General features: G+C 34.4%; 2 protein-coding genes across 4 annotated transcripts; one reads left to right on the forward strand and one right to left on the reverse strand.

Moving 5' to 3' along the window:
- On the forward strand, positions 6,412-22,107 carry LOC109347936 (clustered mitochondria protein-like). The gene is made up of 29 exons (XM_019588060.1): positions 6,412-6,448; positions 7,086-7,335; positions 8,528-8,589; positions 8,846-9,035; positions 9,121-9,261; positions 9,442-9,598; positions 9,689-9,882; positions 9,981-10,082; positions 12,164-12,299; positions 12,428-12,556; positions 12,989-13,382; positions 14,100-14,204; positions 14,467-14,585; positions 14,934-15,042; positions 15,123-15,227; positions 15,819-15,953; positions 16,113-16,283; positions 16,439-16,525; positions 16,908-17,042; positions 17,512-17,667; positions 18,073-18,141; positions 18,510-18,668; positions 19,032-19,088; positions 19,219-19,259; positions 19,530-19,649; positions 20,097-20,406; positions 20,479-20,586; positions 20,746-20,817; positions 21,268-22,107. The coding sequence occupies exons 2-29, from the start codon at positions 7,092-7,094 to the stop codon at positions 21,730-21,732; spliced, it is 4,272 nt and encodes a 1,423-aa protein (XP_019443605.1). The 5' UTR covers positions 6,412-6,448; positions 7,086-7,091; the 3' UTR covers positions 21,733-22,107.
- On the reverse strand, positions 22,711-25,902 carry LOC109347937 (transcription factor bHLH130-like). Of its 3 annotated transcripts, none has more exons than XM_019588062.1 (7): positions 25,846-25,902; positions 24,754-25,267; positions 23,885-24,222; positions 23,459-23,629; positions 23,290-23,355; positions 23,140-23,208; positions 22,711-23,039 (listed from the first exon to the last, which is right to left on the reverse strand). In XM_019588062.1, exons 1-7 carry the CDS (start codon positions 25,885-25,887, stop codon positions 22,983-22,985), a joined length of 1,257 nt encoding a protein of 418 aa, XP_019443607.1. In that variant the 5' UTR covers positions 25,888-25,902; the 3' UTR covers positions 22,711-22,982. The 3 variants fall into 3 exon arrangements, with proteins under 3 accessions (XP_019443607.1, XP_019443608.1, XP_019443609.1); XM_019588063.1 differs by having other exon boundaries at positions 25,712-25,869; XM_019588064.1 differs by lacking the exon at positions 25,846-25,902 and having other exon boundaries at positions 24,754-25,075; positions 25,202-25,376.

Here is a 26,239-nt window from a genome sequence, read left to right on the forward strand (position 1 = left end):
AACAGATGGGTTCTTTGCATCATTTGACACCAAGGTACCACCTCTTGATCCAAGTGAACCGAAGTGATGGTCAATCTATCGCTGTCAAGAGTATCATAATACCCAAAAAACTGTTCTGCCTTAAAATTCCACTCATGGACATTTTTCCCATCAAAACGTGAAAATTCCAGTTTGAGGTTCCTAACCTGGAATGGAGTTCTGCTTGAGTTTCCGGTACCATAGAAGTTTTGTTGTTGTTGTTTTTGGACCAGTTGATTGAGAGCCTCACTAATTTGATGTAGGGTGAGATCTGCCCCTCTTTGCCACGCCTCAGTTCTTTCAAATCTGGAATTTGTGGTGGTGTCGAAACGCGCCATTTGAGTTTGAAAATCTTCATGAATTGCTTTAATGGCATCTGCATTTCTTTTGATCTCACTGCCCATTTCCTTCATTCTAGTATTTTCTGCCATGGTTTAATGAAAGCACCAATGCAACGTTGTTAAGAGAGAACAGTATAAACTTGTATTATTTATGGGGATGTTGCAGAATTCACATATGCTTGATTACATGAGAAAGGAAAGAAAGTACAAGAAGATAGTAAAATGGAAGATGATGATGGGAGAAGTGTACAGAAGAATTCTCATATTCCACACCCTTTGCCTTAGCTCCTCCCCCTCTAAATATCCTTACTTTCTTACGTAATCCTTAAAGAGAATATTGGGGACACGTACCCTCTCTCCACACCTAATTCCTTGCCTTTTTGTATTGCTAACAGAATTGTTTTCTGTGCCTAACTGTTTCACATGGCCTTCTCTTGCTGACTCACTTTCTTCAAGAAGCTCTTGGCTTCTTTTCATTTCAATTTGTCAACATGTGCTTAACCTAAGATCGTGGGAAGGTTATGAGTTATTTGATTGAACAACGAGTTTATAAATTTATTTAGTTAACTACCGATAAGAAGAGTTTATAGCTTTTGAAAACTAGTTTTTTAAAAGTAAGTTGGAGTATATTATAATTGCACCTAGGGTGACAGACTAATAAAAGTGGATTATAACTTTCTTTTTATTAGAGGTGTCAAAATGGACTAACTAGACGGGTTCGGGCTAGTCCACATCGGGTTCGGGTTAGTCCACATCGGGTTCGGACTAAACCGGGCCGGACTAAAAAACTCGGATACAATTTATGCATATCAAATTGTAGTCCAACCCCGCCTTAAGCAGGTTGCGGGTTGTGGCGGGCCAGCCCGCATAAACTAAAAAATATTTTTTAATTTTTTTTAACATATTTATTCTATTTAAAAATATGTATCAATTGATATTAACGTGTAATATTTCTAATATATTTGTTATGCCAAATGCACCAAACTTATAGATCTAATGCATTGTATTTGAGTTAAGACGTGATGTTAAGTCCACGTGTATGATTTTTAACATAACTCTTTTGTTAAATCTTTCATTTCTATTGAACTCTCATTTCTAACACAATATAATTTGTCACTTCACTTTAATATATAAATAATTAGATACTATCAAAATTATTATATTTTGTATGTTCTTTGTCACCACTTTTATTGTGAACTATTATATTAAATTTGGTTGTGTGGAGTTCTCTATGATAAATAATTTATGTTGATTTTAGTTTTGTTGTAAACGTTATTTTCTTTATTATGTTTTTGTGGTAAAAGTTAAATCTAATTAAATACACAATAACATAATACTTATTATCTATTTGTTATTATAAGTTGTTTTGTAAATTTTCATTTAGTGCTAATTACCAAGCCAAAAGTCCCAAAAATGAGTAAAAAAAAAAAGTAAAACGGGTTCCCTGAACCCGTTCGAGTAAGCCCGGTCCGAGCCCGAATTTAAAATAGTCTGGTCGGGTCGGGCTAAAAAACCCAGATTCAATAAAAATACCTAAAATGATACCCAAGCCCTATAAATTTTCGAGCTTTGGCGGCCTAACCCGACTGGTCGGTCCGTTTTGACAGCTCTACTTTGTACTAACAAAAGAGTTTACAACTTTTGAAAACTAGTTTTTTAAAAGTAAGTTGGAGTATATTAATTGCACCTTGGGTATCAGAGCTCTCAAATTGAGAGGCTCTGCTGTTGCGCATTCACCTATTCTTTTTTCTCTCTCTTTTGTTTCTCATCTTCTATGATTTTCATGTCCATGTTCAACTTTTATACCATTGTGATCAATCTTATTCCCTTACATTGGTTCAATGGTGATCAAGACGTTAGAAGCTGGCTTGAAAGCTCTAAGAAGTCCCTAAAGAATGAGGCAAGGAAGTCAGAGGATACATTTATGCAACTTCAAAAAATTCAAGAATCTGCCATACATTAAGGTCATATTACTCATTTGTTCCACCCTAAATCCTAGATAATTAAAGCAAGTTTTTCTCTTTCATCCCAATCACTTAGATTGAGAGTGATCCTAAACTAATTGCAAATCCACAAATGGTGAAGTTACATTTCTTTGATACCAATATTCACAAGGTTGACACACTTGTATCATACAAGGATGATAAACAAGATGAGTAGTGAATATCCTTATTTTCTTTAGCCTATGCAATTTCTTCATATGTCTTGAGTGGAAACATTTTTGTGATCTTTGTACTCACATTATTATATATGTATTGTTTTGTTATGTATGTCAATGTGGTAGTGGTATTAGTAATCATTCAAAGCATTCAATCTGCATTGAAGAACGAAAGTCATAACAATTTCAACCAACTTGTAATTCCAAGAACTCGTTGCAACCAACTCGTTGCAATCAATTCAAGAAGAGGAAGAAGAAGACTAAATGTATTTCCAAGAACTCACCAATTTGCTCCATTTCAACCATACTCTATTTCTTACCCATTCATCACATACACAACATCATTATAGTATTAAACCATGAAGCTTCAACAATGTAGAACCATGAGATTCCATAGAAATATGGTCAAGATTTCTGACCAAGAACATAACCAAGTGATTGAGAATCCAATCACATTAGGATTGAGATTCCGATATATCGTATTGTCATGGCTTCAAATCAAGATTTCAAGCTGGAGTCATTTACATTTACTCTCCAGCTTGAGGGGGGCTATTGAAAGTATTTTAAGGATTTCTTTCTAGAAGTTTCTAAGGGTTGTTTTACCCACAATATGGTTACAATATAGTCGTTGAATAGGTAGTTAAGTTGGTTAGTATTATTCTTGTTTATCAAGCAATCCATTCTATTACTTGTAAATTGTATATAAGTCCCCTTTGGGGTTCTGAATATGGTATTAGAGTCTTCATCCTGAGGGTTTTGATAACTGCTGCGCATTCTCTACGATAATTATTTTTCTATCTCAAGATTCAACAAAGAATCATTACTCACATTCATAGCTCAACTTCTTCAATGTTACAGTGGTGCAATTTCCAATAAAGAATTGAATTATGAAAGAGATGGATCAAGCCTCACAAATCAGCTCAGACTCACCAACTCCATGATTAGGTTGAAGTCTCCTTTCAAGAACGGCAAGAACAGTGTCAACAAGACCACTTTCCTAGTTTCAGCCACTTCTTTCACTCCAGAAATCAAGAACAAGGGAGATGAGGTAGCTGTTACTATCAAAACACTTCAACAGACAGTGAAAGCACTAGAAGCAAAGATAGAGATAATGAAAAAAATAGGTCACAGTTTGCAGCTAAAGCAGAAAGATGAGGCTATTCGCAAGCTTTCAAACAACGGTGGAAAAAAATAGCAGTGGGGGTTTCACGGTAGCGAATGGTAACCAGGGAAAGCATACGGTCAAATGAGGCAAACACAGGTGAGTTGAAGAGTCCAAACTCACGCAACTTCACAAAAATTCATCCTCAACCCCAATAGCACCTTCAGCTACATCTTTTCTTTCCACTCCTCTAACTTATGCCCGACTGAATGCAAAACAAGAACAACAAGATCAACAGATCAACAACAAGATCTACAAGATCAACAACAACAAGATTAACAATAGCAACAACAAGATCAACAACAACAAGATCAATAAGATCAACAACAACAACAACAAGATCAATAACAATAACAACAAGATCACATTAGGATCGAGATTCCGATCCATTACATTGTTACGATATCAAATTGGATTATCAAGTTGGAGTCCTTGACATTTATCCTCCAGCTTGAGGGGGCTATTGGAGAACAAAACTACTACGTTTTACATATTATACACTTCTATACATTTTATACATTTAACACGTGTTGAATTATTTTTCAACATGTGTTTATTAGTTAGCTAGTTAGTCTACACTATGAATAAGGTTTTTCATGCCTTGATAATTCAATGAGAAAATTTCACAATATTCATTTTATGCTTCTGCATTATTTTCGCAATATGGAGACCTATACCAAATAAAGATGGAAAATGATATATTATTATACAAATCTTAAAGTGACATATGTTACTGAATAATATTTGGTTTATTAATGATTGATTTATAAGTGACATGTGTCACTTTTGTGTGAGTATGATGATTTACTAGGAGAATATATCATTACTCAATAAGGATGAAAATTAGGATACATTGGCAAAAATAATCTTTAACGACCATAATTTCAAATTATTTTTTAATAAAAATTTAAATCTATAAGATTTTTCTCTTCTCATATTTCAGTGTTGGAGAGTCCAGTACCAGAAATTAGTTTAACTTATCAACAAGTTAAATCAAATTATATTACTATAATGCATATTTGAAGTTATTTAACAGATTTTGCCTAGTGCACAATTAGTTGGTCAAAGAACTCTAATTCATTCCAATTATACAACTATAAACTTCTGATTATAATATTATAGGTTTTAACTAGCTTCACAACTACACCTTAATTTTGTAAGACAATACCTAATTTAAGTACCATATATCCATCGTAACAAAAATATATATTAAATAGATTTTTTTATTTGTTAATATTAACACATAACACAAATATTCAGTTCTAGAACAAAGTATTACCTTATACTATAAAATAACTTATCTCCTTAAATTTACTGATTGTTTAAGAGAAAGAAGACACATATTAAATGATTGATAAATTATCTGATGGTGTAATGAGATATTTTGTTATCTTTTAGTCCCTGTAAATATTGATTGTTTTGAAATTTATCCCTATATTTCAAGAGAATAAAATATTTCATCATATCAGAAGATAAATTATCTTCCAAACAATAAAATCATGACATAAGTCATATTTTTCAAGTTTTTAGAAATATTTTTATAAAAAATGATAAAAATAACACATTTTATGATTTTATTGGTTAGAGATGATAAATTATCTACTAGTACGTGAGTCTCAAATTTCAATTTCTAGTTTTCTCTCTAACTTTCTTTTCAAATTTTGCTTTGGTTTCTAACATCAAGTTTGGATGAAAGTATTGATATGTCTTAGCATTAGCCAAACCAACGTATGCTTAAATATAAAAAAAAATCGTAATATAGAGAGATCAAAACCAAAATCAACTATTTCTTTTTAAAAACTTAAAAAAAATCACATTCTTCTTTCACACCCCCGATTTCCTCCAATTCTTCTAACATGAAGTCATTTGTTCACATTGGTGACAACATCTAAAAAATGATAGTGAATTTCAGCAGTGGTTGACTTCCAATAATGATGGAGATGAAGTTATCCTTAAGGTGATTATTGGCGAGCGCCATAGAGGATGTTTATGCATTTTCTAGCTTAAAGAAGAAGAGTACGTTATGGATTTTTTTAATTCCACTCACTCTAAGTTAGGATTTTGTTTGTTTGAGAGAGATGTATATACTGAAAATGAAAATGTAAGAGTTTTTTATATTGTCAATTGTTATTGTATCATCTATAATTCATTTTCAATTATTATTGACTTTTTTAAAAAAAAATCCAAATGAAAGGTAAAAAATACACTAACTATGTATAAATCTTTATAATGTCCATACATATATATTACACTCATGAAATTTTGGTTAGAAGACTAAAATAAAAAACTGTATGACAAATTTTAAAGACAAAAAATATATACCTAAAATGTAAGAGTTTTATACATTGTTACTACATTATCAAACATTCATATTTAATTATTATCGTCTTTTCATCAAAAACAATAAAATGAATGATGAATAATGTTCTTTTTGTGTATAAATCTTTATACTGATAATATATATTGCATGAAAATATTACCCTCAATTTTAATAAAATGATTCATAGGTCCAAAAACATTTTATAAATAATGCACTTATATTTTTTATATTTAGAAAAAATAATTTCTAAAAAATAAAATAAAAAAGGCCCAAGCCCACCAGAATGATCAGAAGGTGTGCATTATATTCTGTTCCTGTTGTTGTGGCCGCCCTCTCTATCATTTCCTCAGTTCTCTCCCAAAACCCTTCTCTTCCATATGACTTCATTCTTCTGAAACCATTCTTCTGAAACCATTCTTCTGAAACCATTCTTCAACCTTTTGTTCTTTGTAAGTATGCTTATCTAATCCATATTTCAGCTGCAATTGGTTCAATTTTCAATTTCTGTTAATAAAGCTTCTTCAATGTTATATCGACTGTGTTTTGTATTAAATGAAGTGTGGAAATTTTGAAACTTTTGTTTATATTTGATGATTTTGACATATGGGTTTTGTGTATATTAACAGAGTGAGCAAACATCCATTTTTTTCTTTCTCTTCTATGCCTTGACTTTGATTTTTTATTGTTTGTTCTTTCTTGAATTGTTTGATAGTTGAGGCCATTAATTTTGTTGTATCACTGCGAGTATGATTTTGGAGGGAAAGGAAAGGGAAGAGAAGGCTTGAGAGCTAAAGTGTATTCCATGGCTCAAAAGCCTTTCCCTCCCCTCCGTTGCCCTCCAAAAACCAACTCGCAAATGGACCCTTAGTGTTTCTCTCTTGAGTGATAGAGAGAGAGAGAGAGAGTTTTCATGATTTTTATAATGGTGGTTTTATATATTGAGTAGGGATTATATATATATATGCTGATTTTGAGAGATGTGTTGTGATTGTTTAAATGTTTTGACATGTGAAGAGTATACCCTATGCTGTGTGTTATATATTGCTGCTCGTTCGTGTATTAACATCCTCATTTGGACTTTGGTAGGTGAAAATGGCTGGAAAATCCAACAAAGGAAGGAACCGAAAAGGGTCCCATAACAATAATGCTTCTACGGCTTCCAATCCCTCGGAACCACCGGTCCCATCTGATGTTCCTGCAAAGGACAATGTAGATGACACTTCAGAATCTGTAAAGGTTGATACGACTGAAGTTCCAGCTGTTAGTGATTCAACTAGTGCCAATCTTGAGGTGAAGGAGCATGAAGCAGAAAATGAGGGGAGCGAACCAAAGCAAGGTGAACCTAATTAATGAAGTCCTTTTGATTCGATTCACATGAAAGACTGCACTAACCTATTAGTAGTGGCATATGCACTATGGTCGTCAAAGTAAAAGGTGCCGAAAAGCATACACCTTAGTGACCTTACTGAACAAAGGCATTAACATTAGCAAAAGAAAACAGGAAAATACTTAGCTACTTTTCTATTGATTTTCAATATGAATGAAAGACTCAAGTGTAGCATTAGTCATGGTAAATAAACTACTGATACCCAAAGTGGATTTACTCCACTTTGATTGTTTGGGTGTCTCTTGCTTTTGATGCACAATGCTGTTTCATGTCACTGTAAAAGCTGCTTTGTCATTGACTTAAATTCTAGAATCAATGACTTAAATGCTCCTAATAAAATTTGTGAAAATTACCTTAGTTGTCTTATTATCATTTGCAACTAAAACTTTGTTCCAATTGGATTATTTCTGTATCATTAATTTTTTTAAATTGATTTCAGTAAGTAATTTTTATTATTAAATACCTGAACAACTAAACTTCACTAGCATATAATACTCCCAAGCATGAAAACCCTTTCTTGCAAAATCAAGTTTTTTGAATTTTAATATCTCTCGGCAATGTCAAGCACCTGATGGGGTATGAGGAGGGTGATACATCCTTACCCTCAAGTGGAAGGCTGTTTTCAGGATATGAGCATGTGACCTTCGAGTCATTATGAAATTTAAAGTCTACAGCAATTTCAAACATCTGCCGAGTTAGTTTTGTAAATTTGATTGGTTTTTAGTTGCAAAAAGAAATAAAATTAGCAACTTTACAATTGTAGATTTTATGTGCATACATACCAACTTCAAATCAGTTGTGGTCAAGAGCCACTCCTGAATGTTTGCAGTGGATCACTTCACTGTTGTGGCTTGGAGCACTGCAATAGTGGGCTATATAACTCGATGAAATAGTGACCAAAGCGGCTATTGATTTTAACCTCACTAAAAACCCACCCTTACTAAACCGTTTGCACAAACTAGGTGCTTTTACTAACTAATTCCGGGAACAGAAATTTCTTTGACAGTCTGCACATAACAGCTGTCTGTGTGTTAGTCTTAATTCTGTCTCTTTTCTTATATATATGTTCTTGTTCATGGGTTACTGTGTGTTGTTTCTGTCGACTTGATAACTAATATTTTTACCCAACTTGATTGTGCAGGTGATCTTCACCTTTACCCTGTTCCTGTCAAAACACACACTGGAGAGAAGCTTGAGCTTCAGGTGAGTTAACTTCATTATGAAGCCAGTGGTTGTTTTCTTACTACTTTAATACTTTTCACAGAGCAACTGGAGAATCTAGAGGTTCTTAATAATTATCAGAGATCTAATTATTTCAATGCAATCCTATTGACATAATTTTTTTTATTCTGCATTTAGAACAGCTAACCTCTTTTTTATATCAATTTTATATCTGCCCATATTATTTTTGTTAACATATCATAAAAGGCATCTTATAAGTTGTTTGATTGATTCACAGTTGAATCCTGGAGACTCTGTTATGGATATAAGACAGTTCCTTCTTGATGCTTCAGAGACATGCTTTGTTACATGCTATGGCTTATTGTTGCACACAAAGGATGGATCCACTCATCACCTGGAAGATTACAATGAGATTTCAGAGGTAGCTGATATTACTACCGGCGGTTGCTCCTTGGAAATGGTTCCTGGTAGATTACTGATCTTTTGGTCTAGCAGCAATAAGATACTTAGACACTAGTTGATTGATCATATTGTGTAAAATTGTTTTTGCAGCATTGTATGATGATAGATCTTCAAGGACACATGTTCTCCGTACAAGAGAGTTGCTTTCCCTTTCTAACCTCCATGCTTCACTATCAACGTCACTTGCCCTGCAAAATGAGGCAGCACAAACTAAAGCTGCAAATTCAGGAGGTATGGATAGTTCTGGATAGTTTCCCCTTACCCTTTATGGAATGTAGTAGCTTCTATTTACTGGTCTACCTTGTCTGAATTTCCTGTAATATATGGCATATCTCTCTTCCCTTCATTAGAGTTTGCTATATTAATTTGTTGCTTTTGTACTATCTGCTTCGGCATTTCCTGAAATTTCAGATTCCTTGAAACCTGAGGTTCCTGAGCTTGATGGACTTGGTTATATGGAAGATGTCTCTGGCTCATTGGGTAATTTGTTATCGTCCCCATTGAAGGATAGTAAATGTGTAGAGAGCATAGTGTTTTCATCCTTCAATCCTCCTCCGAGCTATAGAAGGTAATTCAAGAAACACCTTCTTCAGTTAATATCATTTCTCGGTGCTTTATAGTTTATATGCATTTAACGAGGCTGTTCCATGGTGTGCAGGCTTGTTGGAGATTTGATTTATTTGGATGTGGTAACACTTGAAGGTAATAAATTTTGCATTACGGGAAGTACAAAAGTGTTTTATGTCAACTCAAGCTCGGCGAACAACCTTGACCCAACACCGAGTAAAGCTACATACGAAGCCACAACTCTTGTTGTTCTCTTACAGAAGATTAGCCCCAAGTTTAAAAAAGGTAGTAAAGTGTACTGAAGTACTCACTGTTTAAGACTTAAATATCACAAATTTTCGCTTTGACAACCATAACTTATTTCTTTTTGTCCAATCTTGAAGCTTTCCGTGAAATATTGGAAAGTAGAGCTGCTGCCCATCCTTTTGAAAATGTGCAGTCTTTGTTGCCTCCTAATTCATGGCTTGGATTACACCCCATTCCTGGTGAGTTCAACTTCTACCTTGTTGCTTCATTACTATTGCTGTCTACTCAATTCTTTATGTTGTAGTAATATCTTCTGGATTTGGTTTATAGTGCTGCCTTTCCTTTAGTGTAGGTGATTCTGATCTATTTATCGTATTTGTTATCTGTGAGAGTTAATTGTCAATTTCAAATCTTTCTTTTGGCACATCCAAAGTAGTGCTTCTTTTCACAAATTATTGTTACCATTTACTTTATTGGAAGTGATGAAACTCCTCAGTCCATTGTGACATGCAATGCTACGACCAGATATTTCCTTCTTGAACAAATGTGAAGAATATTTGTGTTGTTATAATAGTAATAATTAGTAATAGTAATAATAGTAGTAATACTAAGACAAGGGACATGCTCATGATAATTTTTTGAAGCTGATTGCTGCTGGTACCTTCTCTTTTTTCTTTTTAAGTGTTGGCTCAATTGCATTTTGTGAAAAAAGTAGTTTTGATTTTTATTTTTACTGAGAGGTGGTCTGACACAACCTCTAGTATATGCTTTCTTAAATGTGATAAATGGTGGTTAATGATATACATGTTGTCAACATTTCAGTTGTTAAAACAGAATAACAGATGGAATCAATTTTTGAAGCTTTTATCCTATCCTGGTAGCTCATGTAAAGGGTCCTCTTGCACTGCAACATATTATGAATGATAGATTCAAAACTTAATTCAATGTTTATGGAGGATTATTGAGAAGCTAAGATTCCTTTGTGCTAGTGTGATGTTAGTTAAGGCTACTTGTATCTCCTTATATGATTTGGAAGTCAGTTTCATAAGGGGGGCATTTAGTGCAGATAGGGAATTTTGAATGACCTTTTGTTTCTCTTCGTTAAACAACAGGATAAATATTTTATAGTTTACTTAAATATACATGATTGAGACTCCTCTTGTAGTAATATGAGAATATGAATTAATTGTTGATGACAATCCCAGGCTGGATTGATTTTTTTGTAATATGGGGTTTTCTTTGTTGGCAGACCACAGGCGCGATGCATCCAGGGCCTCCTAATTCATGGCTTGGATTACACCCCATTCCTGGTGAGTTCAACTTCTACCTTGTTGCTTCATTACTATTGCTGTCTACTCAATTCTTTATGTTGTAGTAATATCTTCTGGATTTGGTTTATAGTGCTGCCTTTCCTTTAGTGTAGGTGATTCTGATCTATTTATCGTATTTGTTATCTGTGAGAGTTAATTGTCAATTTCAAATCTTTCTTTTGGCACATCCAAAGTAGTGCTTCTTTTCACAAATTATTGTTACCATTTACTTTATTGGAAGTGATGAAACTCCTCAGTCCATTGTGACATGCAATGCTACGACCAGATATTTCCTTCTTGAACAAATGTGAAGAATATTTGTGTTGTTATAATAGTAATAATTAGTAATAGTAATAATAGTAGTAATACTAAGACAAGGGACATGCTCATGATAATTTTTTGAAGCTGATTGCTGCTGGTACCTTCTCTTTTTTCTTTTTAAGTGTTGGCTCAATTGCATTTTGTGAAAAAAGTAGTTTTGATTTTTATTTTTACTGAGAGGTGGTCTGACACAACCTCTAGTATATGCTTTCTTAAATGTGATAAATGGTGGTTAATGATATACATGTTGTCAACATTTCAGTTGTTAAAACAGAATAACAGATGGAATCAATTTTTGAAGCTTTTATCCTATCCTGGTAGCTCATGTAAAGGGTCCTCTTGCACTGCAACATATTATGAATGATAGATTCAAAACTTAATTCAATGTTTATGGAGGATTATTGAGAAGCTAAGATTCCTTTGTGCTAGTGTGATGTTAGTTAAGGCTACTTGTATCTCCTTATATGATTTGGAAGTCAGTTTCATAAGGGGGGCATTTAGTGCAGATAGGGAATTTTGAATGACCTTTTGTTTCTCTTCGTTAAACAACAGGATAAATATTTTATAGTTTACTTAAATATACATGATTGAGACTCCTCTTGTAGTAATATGAGAATATGAATTAATTGTTGATGACAATCCCAGGCTGGATTGATTTTTTTGTAATATGGGGTTTTCTTTGTTGGCAGACCACAGGCGCGATGCATCCAGGGCTGAGAATGCCTTGACACTTCTATATGGCAGTGAGCCAATTGGCATGCAAAGAGACTGGAATGAGGAGTTGCAATCTTGTCGAGAATTTCCTCATACAAGTCCACAAGAGAGGTACCTTTATTTTCTCTCATTCATATCTTGCATGTCGTTGAAAAATACATGTTTTAGAGTTTGTATGCTGGTATTGACTTAATATCATATTTTTTCTCTGTTTTTGTGTGATTTGTTTGTCACTGCAGGATTTTGCGGGACAGGGCACTTTATAAAGTGACATCAGACTTTGTGGATGCAGCCATTAATGGTGCTGTTGGAGTGATCAGTGGCTGCATTCCTCCAATAAACCCAACTGATCCAGAATGCTTTCACATGTTAGTGGTCCTTAAACTGTTTTAAAATTAAGCAATTTGTTAAATATATTATTTTATTTTCTTGAAATTCTAAATTTTTTTTTTGTTGCATTCTGATATTTTAATATCTAACAAATATTAAGTATGATCTACTTGAAGTTGCATGTTACATTTTTCTTCTTCGGGGTGGGGAGGGGGGATCAAAATATCTTGTTCTTGTGGCCCATAAATTTGTCGTGAATAAACTGTTCATGACACAAATGTCACAAGTATTGGTAAATTATTTTGGCAGAGTACAGTAAGGTATATCTTGCTATTTTTCTTTTATTTATAAATCTTCAAATTTTTGTTTTCATAGATCATATGCTCTGTTATTGTCTGTGATATCCCTTTCCCCACACAAGTTTACCTTTGTATGGAAGGTTTGGCTCATCAATGTAATTTTGGTAATAGGTATGTGCACAACAATATATTCTTCAGTTTTGCTGTTGATGCTGACCTTGAGAAGCTGTCAAAAAAACGCTCGGATGCGAATTCAAAAGCCGGGGGCACAAGCACTCTGCCAAGTTCTTCTGATAAAGCTGCTCACATTTCACTTCATGGCGATAGTCAGGTTTCCAATGGGGGGAAAGATGATAGTCCTAGTTCAGAAGATCTTACTAATGCCACAGAAGTCACTCAAGATGTTTCTCCTGAAGCTGAGCTGGCTGACAATGAGCAGGCAACATATGCTTCTGCAAACAATGATTTGAAAGGCACCAAAGCTTACCAGGAAGCCGATGTCCCAGGACTTTATAACCTTGCTATGGCTATAATTGACTACAGGGGTCATAGAGTGGTAGCTCAGGTGTGTAGTGAAGCTGAAAATCTTATTGCTAATTTTCTCTTTTCTCATGAAGGTGTGATTAATTATAGGATTCAAGTTTATAATATCATAGGTAGTTAATAGCAGCTTGAAGTGACACTATCGCAGCCTAAATAATTGTTGTTTAAGGTCTATCTTAAGTACCGAATAGTAGACCAATATTTTTGGCAGAAACAATCATATATGACAAAGTTACTCTTATTTTAAAATATTAAGATATTATTGCCTCATCATTTTTCTCTTCCCTAATACTCTCTTTTCTGTTACTGGAGATAACCTTATTTATTTTGTTAGCGGAGATAATAATAATAAATTGTAAGAGTTAAATTGATGAGAAAAATCACTAAAGTGACAAATAATTAGAAACAAAATTAGTTTGAGTGACAAATGAAAAATGATGAGGGGGATAAATAGGCTTTGCTAATGCATGGTAAGCGTATTGGTTAAGGGGCATTTAGAATATTTTTTTAAGTCATCCTAGTTACATAAATAAGTAAATAGAAAATGTTTTCAGATCTGAGATCTCAATAGAATATACATTTACTTTTGATGGCTTGGCCAATGCCTTAAGGCACTGATTAGAAACCCCATGTTAAATTGTTCTCTCTGGAGATATGTGATTAGAAACCCCAACTCATCCCTCTTCACAATTTAAATTGCATTGTTTGATTTCAATTCAAATCATATGTTGTGCTGCAGAGTGTCTTACCTGGCATTCTTCAAGGGGACAAGTCAGACTCTCTCTTGTACGGCTCTGTTGACAATGGAAAGAAAATTTGCTGGAATGAAGATTTCCATTCTAAGGTAAGGAAGGAGCTGCAGTTTAATTTATAATAAATAGAGGCTGTCAGATTTCAGTTTGAATCATTATTTCTCAAACTGCAAGTTATAATCTGGCATACTGTCGGTGATGTTAAATGACAAGCAAATTTGTGGTTGGTGGAAAATAAGTATGTTATATTGCATTACCGTAAATTGTAACATACATTACTTTTGCCTATTTTGTCTAATGGATAGATTTCATTTTTCTTTTTGTTGTATCTCTTCTAAGTTTTTCTTATGGTAGGTGTCGGAGGCTGCCAAACGCCTTCATCTGAAGGAACACTCTGTGCTTGATGGTTCAGGAAATGTCTTCAAATTAGCGGCACCAGTAGAATGCAAGGGCATTATTGGTGGTGATGATCGGTAATTACTCTTAAGTCCGTTTGTTATTTTTATACAGGCTGCATGTCTTGTTGTTGATCTCCTATGTCCTATCTACAAATTAGCTAGTGTCATAGAATATTGGCATTCTTCCAACTACACCAAAGATTTTGTTTGTGCTGATATATTTGATTCTTTTTAGCTTAATCTTGGCAATTTTTTGTAATTTATTTCTAAGAGTTATTGAACACTAACAGATTGGAAGTTAGCCTAGCATATGTTGTTCTTTACAATGTTCAAGATTAGTTTAACACAACTAAACATTTGTGCAATCTAGTGCCTACTTGGTACTACCATGAAATGATGCTCTATTTTTTGTAACCATATCAGGCATTATCTTCTTGATTTGTTGAGGATAACTCCTCGGGATGCAAACTATACTGGACCTGGTTCTCGATTTTGTATCCTGAGACCAGAGTTAATTACCGCCTTTAGTCAGGTAACTGAATTACGCTTATGTTAGTAATATAGGATTTGCTTTGTATGTGGTTTCATCTAGCTGGATTTTTATGCAAATAGGCCCAAGCAGCAGAGACATTAAAATCTAAGGAGGCAAAATCTCAAGGTGCTACTGATTCTCAAACTGCCACTGATTCTCAAACTGCCACTGAAGCTGACAAGCCAGTAAGGGTTGTAACAATTAATATATGCTTGTATTGCATTTTTCTGAAATAAATTCTTTTATTCACCACTTCCTACATTTTAAGCACAATCTCCATAGAAGTTGTGTATGAAAAGTAATATGTTTTGAAGGGTATCTATTTATTATGACTTGTACTAATATATCTCCAAATCTATTCTGAAAAGAAATTACTTGTTTCAACTGCATACAGTGGCAGCGTCATTTCGTTGCTTATGCATGTCTGATTTTTTTTTGCATGATGGTTGTACACTTTCACTTCCTAGGTTCTGTGGGACTCAATGGTTAATAGAGACTATGTTGAGTATTTAACTGATTGATGGACTGTATTTCTTGCATGAAGGATTTTTGACTTGTTAATATAAGGCCAGCTTGCATTAGATGATTAGAATACATTACGGTTATTAGTAGTGGGCTAAGGTTTGTAGTATTAATACTTGTATTTCACCTAATTAGTAGTATAAATAAGTGCATTAGGTTATTGTGTTGGTGTAAAGCATTCTAAATCTCATTCTTAGTGATTAAGTTTTGATATTAGACATTTGAACTCTGTTTATGTGCTTTAATTGCTTCAGGATTTAGCAAACGAAGAGAAAACAGAGGATGTTAAAGAACTTGCTTCTGCAGCTTCTGAAGCCTCTGATCGTTCTGAGGAAATTGTTTTTAATCCTAATGTCTTCACTGAATTCAAACTAGCTGGGAGTCCAGAGGTTTTTGATCCTTACTTCGCCCTTATCTTTCCTCTCCCTGTTTTTCCATTTATCTCCCGGTGGTGTGCGTATCCATTTACTTTTTGTGTGAGAAAATCATTGGTGCACTCTTAGCATTCATGATGTTCTTATATTGCCGTATTTGATCATATTTACCAGGAAATAGCAGCTGATGAAAGTAATGTGAGAAAAGTTAGTCAATATCTTACTGATGTTGTGCTTCCGAAGTTTATACAAGACCTTTGCCTGCTTGAAGTTTCGCCCATGGATGGTCAGACACTAACAGAAGCACTCCATGCTCACGGAATTAATGTTCGCTATATTGGCAAAGTAAGAACTGTGTACTTTAGACAAATTGCTGTAATAATTTCCTTTTAGAATTAGTAAAGTCAATTAGGTACCATTTATTTTGGTGTTTTGCTTGTCATTTCCTTCTCTTTTCATAATTCTTTTATTGCTTCTGATTTGCCCCTTTTCTCTGAAAGGTGGCTACTGGGACTAAGCATCTACCTCATCTGTGGGATCTCTGCAGTAATGAGATTGTTGTCAGATCTGCTAAGCATGTTATCAAGGTGATGAAATAATCTCAGTGTCCGCATTCATTTACCTGTTTCTATTCATATTTAATAAATCTGAGAATGCTCTTTGATCTTGTAATTCATGCTGGAACGTGAATAGTATAAATATGATGAGGACAATTTAGAGTTTGATTTGATGATTCTTGTTCAAACCAGCATTTTTCCGAAGTGAGGACATGCTTTCTTTATTACTTAGGATGTCAAAAGTGGCCTGTTCTGAACTGATATTACTATTTTCTATAGTAGGAGATGTTGGACCGTACCAAGGATAAGCTATATTAAAATCACTGTTTAATCCACTTGCACACGAGTGGTATGTAAGATTTTGTTTCGGATATTCATTCACTCTTTTTTCTCAACTGTGTACCATTTGCAGGACTTATTGAGAGACACAGAGGATCATGATCTTGCACTGGCAGTATCTCATTTTCTGAACTGCCTGTTTGGAAACTGCCAAGCTCCTGGTGGAAAAACAATTTCTAGTACCACACAGTCCAAAACTCCTAAAAAGGCATGTCCACTATGGTTTGCTTTTGAGATAATGCAACTATTGCTTGTAAACAGAGAAATGAGAGAAACTGAAAACTGTTAATTTTTCTGTTATTGATTATGAAAATCACATCACATTTTTACAATGAGGACTGAGTGCATAATTTTTTTTCATGTGTTAGTTAGTACTGTACTATGCTTTCGTACAGTTGTCACAGTTGTATTGCAAGTATGCTGACACTTCAAACTGAACTAACTAACTCGCACGATACAGATGTACTGCAAGTGTATAGCTAAGATAGGCTGACACTTCTAACTAAACTGACTGTATATCAGACTAGATCTCTTATATTGCTTTCTAATTTGCTGGTTCTTGTGCGTCATGATCCTTTGAATTAGTATGTGAACTCTGCCTCCTCTCTTCAGGCTGTACATGCCACTTTTTTGTTTCCCTGTCAATTAATTTATGATCCTAGCTGTTTCATTTACAGGAACATGCAGGATATCGGTCTGCAGGAAAGCATTCTAAAGGGCAAGCACGAAAGAAAGGCAAGACATCTTTAAGAAAGAATCAACCTTTGTATACGAATATGAGTTCTGAAGCTCTTTGGTCCGACATTCAAGAATTTGCAAGTATCAAATATGAGGTATCAAGACCAATATGTTTAAGTTCTTCATTCTCCCGTTCTCTTGCAATTCTGCTCCCTAGACCACTATCATGTAGTTAGGTAGAGAAAAAAAGTCGTAGGACGAGAATCTGGGGATCCCTATAAATACAAAATTTTAAGAATATATATAGAGAAGCTACCTTTCTCTCACTCAATAGATACATCTGAATGTATGGACATTTTGCTATTTTAACTGGTTTTAGACTAGTGAGAAATGTGGCCAGCTATGCCATTGGTCATGCGGGGTTTGCTTAGTGGATCTATATTTTGTTACATTCTAATATATGAATTTCAAACATTAATCTATGTCTGTTCTGTGTTCCTTTCTATGTTTCATCTGCAATTCTGTTTCTATGAACTTGACCCTCAAATTAAATTTTGCAGTTTGAGTTGCCAGAGGATGCAAGGTCAAACGTGAAGAAAATTTCTGTTCTACGCAATTTCTGTCAGAAGGTAAGTATAAGATTGTTTGTCTTAACCTTGTACTTGATGTATGTCCGAAAAGGATGGAAATATGGAATATATTACAACCATCTTTTTTTTTTATCTAATGAAATAGTAATGATTTTTCTAAATTCATAATAAACATCAATTATTTTGGTTGTTCTGGCTTTACTCTGTATTCTACAATGAATTCTTGCACATGCTGTCAAAAAATAGTTTTAGAATCTATTGTTAGGTTATGGTAGTTCTTGTGAATAGTTCAAAGGATGTTAACCTCCGCCACCACAGTACCATCTTTGATGTTGTATAGTACCCTCATCAATTTTAGTACTGTTAAATTTGAGTTATAGCTTGCTTAAACTATGCTTGGTTTTCAGGTTGGTATAACTGTTGCAGCTCGTAAGTATGATCTCAATTCTACAGCGCCATTCCAAACATCAGATGTTTTGGACCTCTGTCCAGTGGTCAAGCATTCAGTTCCTTCCTGTTCAGAAGCTAAGGAACTTATAGAAACTGGGAAACTTCAGTTGGCTGAGGTATTTACCATGCTTTAATTGAATTCATTTTTTGCCACAAGGAATAGGCTTTTGGTATTCTTTAGGTCAAAGGTTAAAACCTCTGCCATGCCCTTTGTAGACTGTAGCATTCATCTTTTTATGTTAGAGCTGTGATTTTACTTTTTTGGTGAAGTATTGGTAAATGGCAAGGTTAACCAAAATCCAAATATTTTCTTGAGACTTCACCTTATTAAATTAAATTGATTATGCTTTGTATTCTTTTAAATGTTTTCATAACAGTAATATAAACTGTAAATCATGGAGGTTCTTGCATTTTTTTGTCCTTTTGGTTTTCCTGACAATTTAAATAAGTTATATGTGATTTTTTTTTGTCTGATATAGGGTATGCTCAGCGAAGCCTACACTTTATTTTCAGAGGCATTCTCTATTCTACAACAGGTATGAAATAGAAGAGTTTCTTGTGAATGTAAAATAGTTTCTTTTGTTGTCTATCCAAATAATAATAATAAAGTATAACAATAGTAGTAATAATATATCAAAAAAATAATTTGTTTTTAATGAGTTGCAGGTCACTGGTCCCATGCATCGAGAGGTTGCTAATTGCTGTCGGTATGTCACTATTTTTCTCATGTTGGCATGATCCTTAAAGCTCTTAAATTCCAATCAGTTTATTCAGGGTCCACTGTTCCACATGCCTTGACCTTGTCACACCTGGGATAATGGATGTGAAATAGTTCTCATATGATTTCTAGTTCCTATTATGCCACACATGAAGTAGAAGATTTAGTCGACGTGTCATTTGTTTCGAAGTCCAACTTCTCAATTTTTTATCGTAGTATTTGCATGTTCATCTAATCTCAGTTAAATATTGAATTTCAGGTATCTTGCCATGGTTTTGTATCATGCTGGAGACATGGCTGGGGCTATTATTCAACAGCACAAGGAGCTAATTATAAATGAACGCTGTCTTGGTCTAGATCATCCTGACACTGCTCACAGGTATTCCCTGTCATACTGGTCTTGGTTTTCTCCATAATATTTTGGGGTTCTCTAATCTACATCTGCCTTCACCCATATTTTTTCTTCTTTTATTATGCTAAAGGCAAGAATTGGAAAATTTCAATGCCAAAGTAGTAGAAATTGACATACCAAGTTACAGAATTTTTCAAATTGGTCTTCAATATTGTTGAACATTGGACTAGACCACCGCGACCAGACTGGTCAAACCTCTAGAACTATGCGTTTAAAAACCAGTGTCAACAGGTTTTGATCCTTTCAAACCTCCATGTATCACGTATGTAGCAAGAGCTTAATTCTATCCTGGTAGGACCTGACTACCTTGAACCTCTCCCCTTAAGGATACAAGCTCTGGCTCAAAACATTGGGTATATGTTATAAAATTATATGATCTAGAACCTTTTGTGATCTGTAATATTGTTGTTGCAGTTACGGCAATATGGCCCTGTTCTACCATGGACTAAACCAGACCGAGCTTGCCCTTCGCCATATGTCTCGTGCTCTACTCTTATTAAGTTTGTCGTCAGGGCCAGATCATCCTGATGTTGCTGCAACTTTTATCAATGTTGCAATGATGTATCAAGATATAGGAAAGATGAACACAGCTCTTCGTTATTTGCAAGAAGCTCTGAAGAAGAATGAGAGGCTTCTTGGCGAGGAACATATTCAAACTGCTGTTTGTTATCATGCGCTTGCTATTGCATTTAACTGTATAGGTGCTTTCAAGCTCTCTCACCAGGTACGTATAAGGGCAAAGTTGGTTTGTAGTAGTAATGGTAGTTGTTTGACTGATTGGCATTTGGTTTTACAGCACGAGAAGAAAACATATGATATACTTGTCAAACAACTTGGTGAAGATGATTCAAGGACGCGGGACTCGCAGAACTGGATGAACACATTTAAGATGCGTGAGCTACAGGTGTTGCACATTTTCCCATATGAGATCCCTGTTATGAGTCTCAATTTTATTGTAACAAGACCTATTTCGTTTTTTTTAATTCATATATACATATGAAAGTAAAATTTTCTTTCATGTAAGTTATGTGTATGATTCACATTTCATAACTTTGTTCGGCAGGTGAATGCTCAAAAGCAAAAGGGACAAGCTCTGAATGCGGCTTCAGCTCAGAAGGCTATTGATATCTTGAAGGTACCGTGTCTAACTTTCCTTTAGCATGCAATATTATTAGACAGTATCTGTAGCACATAGGGATCATACTTCTTGCTTGTGTTCCAATAGAATAATGCCAGTAGTTTTGAAAAGGGAGATATTCAATAGGTTTCGTTGATATTTTGGTCAAACATTTCCTCTTTTATTAGTTTTTCTTTTTTGGCCAATCATATAACTTGACTTGGTGATTTCCCTATAAAATTTCTTTTTTTGTCTGTTCTATTCAAAGACTTTAGAGGTTAGCAATCATCTCTAGATTTCGTGTCATTGCAGAATTTTATTTCCTTGAAAAAATACCATAGAAGCTTTCCAAGATTCTAAAGTTGCACTTCGTTATAAGATCAGTTTGCAGAAGCTTACCTGATTTCACACATCTATCATTTCTGGTTTGTATAATTTACTGAAAATTGAAATTTAATATAATGGCAGGCACATCCAGATTTGGTACAAGCATTCCAAGCTGCTGCAGTTGCTGGCGGATCCGGAGGTTCAGGTGCATCTGCAAACAAATCCCTTAATGCTGCAATAATGGGCGAAGCTCAACCCAGAGGAAGGGGGATTGATGAAAGAGCGGCGCGTGCAGCTGCCGAAGTCAGGAAGAAGGCCGCTGCAAGGGGCCTGTTGGTACGCCCACATGGTGTACCTGTCCAAGCCTTGCCTCCCCTCACCCAACTTATGAATATTATAAATTCAGGTATGACTCCAGATTCAGTGGAGAATGGGAATGCAGATGCAGCTAAGAAGGAAGCAAATGACGTTCCTTCGAGTGATCCAATTGATGCCAAAAAAGGCCAATCTGTGCCCGTGCAAGAACAGGCTCCAGTCGGATTGGGCAAGGGGTTGTCATCATTGGATGATAAGAAACAAAAATCAAAACCAAAGGCTGGGGCTTGAAATTTTGAATATCTAAGCTCTGGGTAGTTTTGGCAACAATAGTTTATTTGATATTGGAAATTCTTTGAGATTGTTGGATTGATCAGGTAGCAGGTGTACTCTGCTCAGCTTTTGAAGAGTGTTGAAGTAGCAGTTAGACTTAATTTTGTGTTTTTTCTGCCATTTCCCACACTAGTTTTGATAGATTATTTAACATTCTGAGTGAATGCAAGTGATTGTGATTTAAGTACAATATTACCCCCCATCTGCCCTGTTACTAATAATCTTCAGGTAAACTATATATTTGAGGATGATACGATAATAACATGCATTTTGATTTGAATCCTTGTATCTGAAACAAAATTTAAGTGGCACTTGAATTGAGCAAAATTCAATGCACAGTACCACTTTTTGTTGCTGTTTTGGATGACACTGTATGTTTTAATAAAATGGAGAATTTATAATATTTCCAGTATTGGTTGGTGCTTTTATGTTTATCCAGGTTACTTCTAAAAGGAAGCATCTTTATCCTTTTTATGGCCTTGAAATTATTTTTTGAGTGAATAAATTTTGGTGTAGATATCGTGAATGCGAGACAAAATAGTGTTTGTTTGACTAATGATGAATGTACACGATCAAGGAAGGTTATGTTTGGTTAATCATTAAGGATGTGTTTGAAAGGATTTATCAAGGGATGGGACTTCATGACTCAGTTCCTTGCTATTCTTTGGTGTACATGGAAGGCTTGGTGTAAAACTTGCATTGAAAATGAAATCATGCCTTACCCTGTCATTGTTTTTACTATCATTCTCCTTTATGAGGACCTGCAGCATTCTTTTCACATTCTTTGATTTGCAAAATAACAATAAGCTGCTGATTGATTCAATCCAAACACATTGATCCTGATTTCTAGCTTCAATGGCAATTTCATATATAATTAATTCTTTAAGCTGTGTCACAGGTTGAGGTACTATAACTCTAAGACAATATCAAACTTGGTATGAGTAAAATGAAAAGTTACATACACTACTGCAAAACATGTGCATTATGATTCTTATATCAAGGTATAGAAGAAAAAGAAAGTCAAGGAAAAAATGAAAACTAAAAGTGAACAAAGATTCACCTGACCTAAACTCAAACTTATGCAAATACCAGCATTATTTTATATAAGTACATTTGCCAACTTTGGCAAACTCATTAAATATATATAAAAAGAAGATTTCTTCTCCTTGCTTATGCTGTCTAGAAGGAAATAATTCAGCCAGAATTTATTAGTATTGCTTCTGATTACTTGTACATTTGCACTTTGCTTTTCTATCTGCCAGTATCTGCATAATAAATAAAAATGTCATTAGACACTAGACATTGGTGGAATTAAATGTGATTATTACTCTTCAGGATTTATGAGGAGACAAACTTCTCTAGTACCTGAACTTGATCCTGAAGGTCTTTAATGTAATCAAATGCCATATCCAACATATCTGAGGTACTTGTTTGCTGTAAAGAGTGAAGCATCAAGTAATCAAAATGCATATAAAGTTTTAATCAATATATATGCTTATGAGGGAGTTAAATTACCTTGTCTGATAGTGGGAAAAGACCTTGCAATTTCTTGATTCTTGCGCTAATCCGTGTTCTTCTTACCTGAAATTCGCAGATTATATAACATTTCAGTCAGAGTGTGATGACTGATGAGTATGCTAGAGTGACTTGTAGTTATCATTGTTAGTAGCAAATAAGATTTTACCCTCTCTGCAATGCTTCTTGGGTGAGTAGCATAACCTCTTTTGGCTCGAATTTTGCAAGGTATGGATCCTTGAATTTGGAGAAACTTCTCTGTGGATGGCATCTTAGAGAAAGAACTAGGCAGGCTCAAATGGTTAGTCAAACCAAGATTCTGATAGCAAAGTTCTGCATCCTAGTGACAAAAGTTCAGTCATTAACATTGGGTAATGGTTAAACTTAGGCACTGTTGATACATCTGTGGTTTTCCCATAAAAAACATCGCTGTATAATAACTCACCAATAAAAATACAATATGTATAAAATAAAACAGTTGTTACACATGTTATACTTATACTGGAAAACAGCTTCACTAGTACGTAAAGAACAATGCTTAAATTCTTTCCGAAGTTATATTGGTTAATATAAATTCAATAACTTCCTGGTATACCTGAGATTCCAAAGCATTTGAAGCAGAAAACATGATCTCATCTTCTTCAATTGCTGTTTTCTGAGCATTGAATTCAGAATCTTCCCAAAACTCATTGGAGAAGCTAGGCATATAAAAATTAGAGCTGCCATTGTCATGTACCAGGTTTCTACTTTGCTCACAATTTGTTTCTAGTCTTTCATTTTCATTCTCATCGATCTGCAGCATTCGTTTCAAACATGAGGATGGCTTAGATGAGAAGGCAAGAGGGCTATGCAACCCACTAGTTGATGCAGTAGTCTGTCCATTTGAGACATTACTGACCCGAAAGCTTCCTACCTCTCTCAATGCTTCAAGACCTGCAATTAATAGAAGTATTCATAACATTAAAACACATTTACTTTTACGGTTATAGCACTTCGTGCTCGCACACGTATACATATATGATACATAACTCGAGGATTCCCATTTTGGCCTGAATGTTAGTGCTTCTATCGCAAATTCTTCTGCATTAGTTCTTCTTTCTTCACCGATATTGCAAGATATTTACTTTGCCTAATTTTGTTCAAAGATGCTTTATTTATTAATAAGATTGTCAATAAGTCAACTTGCTCTACACAAAAATGTGAACAAGCCACTCCTACTTAGCAAAACAACAGACAAGAGAAATTTGATTTAATTTAACACGAAGTAACTTGTAAGGAGTTGATTCTGAATCGAGTTAAACATTTCCATAAATCAAAGAGAAGAGATGACATTCTAAACTATGCTAGTTATTTCATATAAGAAAATGCTTAATTTTTTGCCATACCCCCATTTCATATCTCTTCCACTTATTTGAGGAAAAGTTAATAACAGGAGTTAGGAAACAAATTTGCATAAATGCATACCATTTTCATCGGCGGAGAATTCAGCAGGGGAGCTCTTTTGCCTAATGAGATTAGAGCAATTCTTAACACCCATTTCAGATTGCTGAGATTGGTAAACTAACTGAGTCTGAGACCTTCCAAAAGAGTAACCGTTCTGTTCTGAAATAAACTCTCCTCCTGCTTCCTGTTTCACAGGTTTGTCTCCAAACTCTTGCAAAGGTTGAGAATTGTTCCATCCATTGTTGGAAGATATCAAATTAGACAACATGGTATCCATTTCTGAACTTGTGGTTGGAAGATAACACTGCTGAATCTCATTTTCCTCACTTCTAAAAGCTTCTTCCTCTTTCACATAGCTCTGAGTGTTGTTGTCTGCAAGGTACCTCACAAATTCTGAATTGTACTGGCTATGATAGTTTTGTTGTGGATTTCCAATACTATAATCCATTTCTTGGTTTTTCTTTTGCTCCTCTTCTGAGTACTTGAAAACATGACTATACATAACACTCATCTTTTCTTTGCAACTTGAAATTACCTGAAAGTCATACACAAGAACAATAAACAAATCACGTTTATATTTTCTTTCTTACAAGCTAAGAAACTCTAGAAAATTTAACCATGGTATATATTGAATTATTCATGGTACTACGTCATGGTTTTAATTTGGGATCCATAACTACAACTGTGACTATATCGGCTATATTTTCTGTAATTGTGATAAACACAATTGTATATGCGATTGTGACTACAATTTAAAACCATGCTGAGAGTATGTGTCTCTGTGACAAACTCCATAAGATTATGCTCAAACTTCCAAATGGAAATTAAAAGTATATCTTTCAACTAATTTCAAGGGCCAACAACTGCTAAGAGTTACAAAGTTTAAAATATAATGACAAAAATCATTTTAGCTCAGTATCATTCTTGAATTATGTTCTTACTGTAACAATAATAATAAGAATATAAAGGGTATACATACAACTCAGAATTTGGTGTACTAAAGTCCAAGATTCAGCTCCTTGAATATGGCACTGAAAGTTATAATATACATTACACACAAAAATATGAGAAACAAGAGGGTAAGTACAAAGAATAATTGGGGTGGAGAAAAACCTGACAGCTAAGGTTGTTATTCTTGTGTTGGCCTTGTGACATATTTATGCAGGATATTGTTCAATAATGACCCTTATGTTTCTACAATATAACAATTGTACCTTATGACACAAGGTGGTCCATTGTAACCTTTGTTTTTATTCTCTTGTCATTGACTACTAAAATCCTTTATTAAAATGTGGTCAAACTTTATTATTTGGTACAAGGATTTAGCTTTGGTTGCACTTATCCATTTTGAATAGTGAAGTGGATTAATTATGAATTATTCTGAATTTATATTCTTTAGGATTCTTAGACCGGTTTTTTTAGAACAATGAAGGTCTTATTAGACCCTTAGATAAGTTAAAAAATCAAAGATTCAATTCCGATAAACAATATTGGTTGAAAAAAATAA

Source organism: Lupinus angustifolius, chromosome LG05 (assembly GCF_001865875.1).
Source record: "Lupinus angustifolius cultivar Tanjil chromosome LG05, LupAngTanjil_v1.0, whole genome shotgun sequence".
NCBI classification, from domain to species: Eukaryota; Viridiplantae; Streptophyta; class Magnoliopsida; order Fabales; family Fabaceae; genus Lupinus; species Lupinus angustifolius.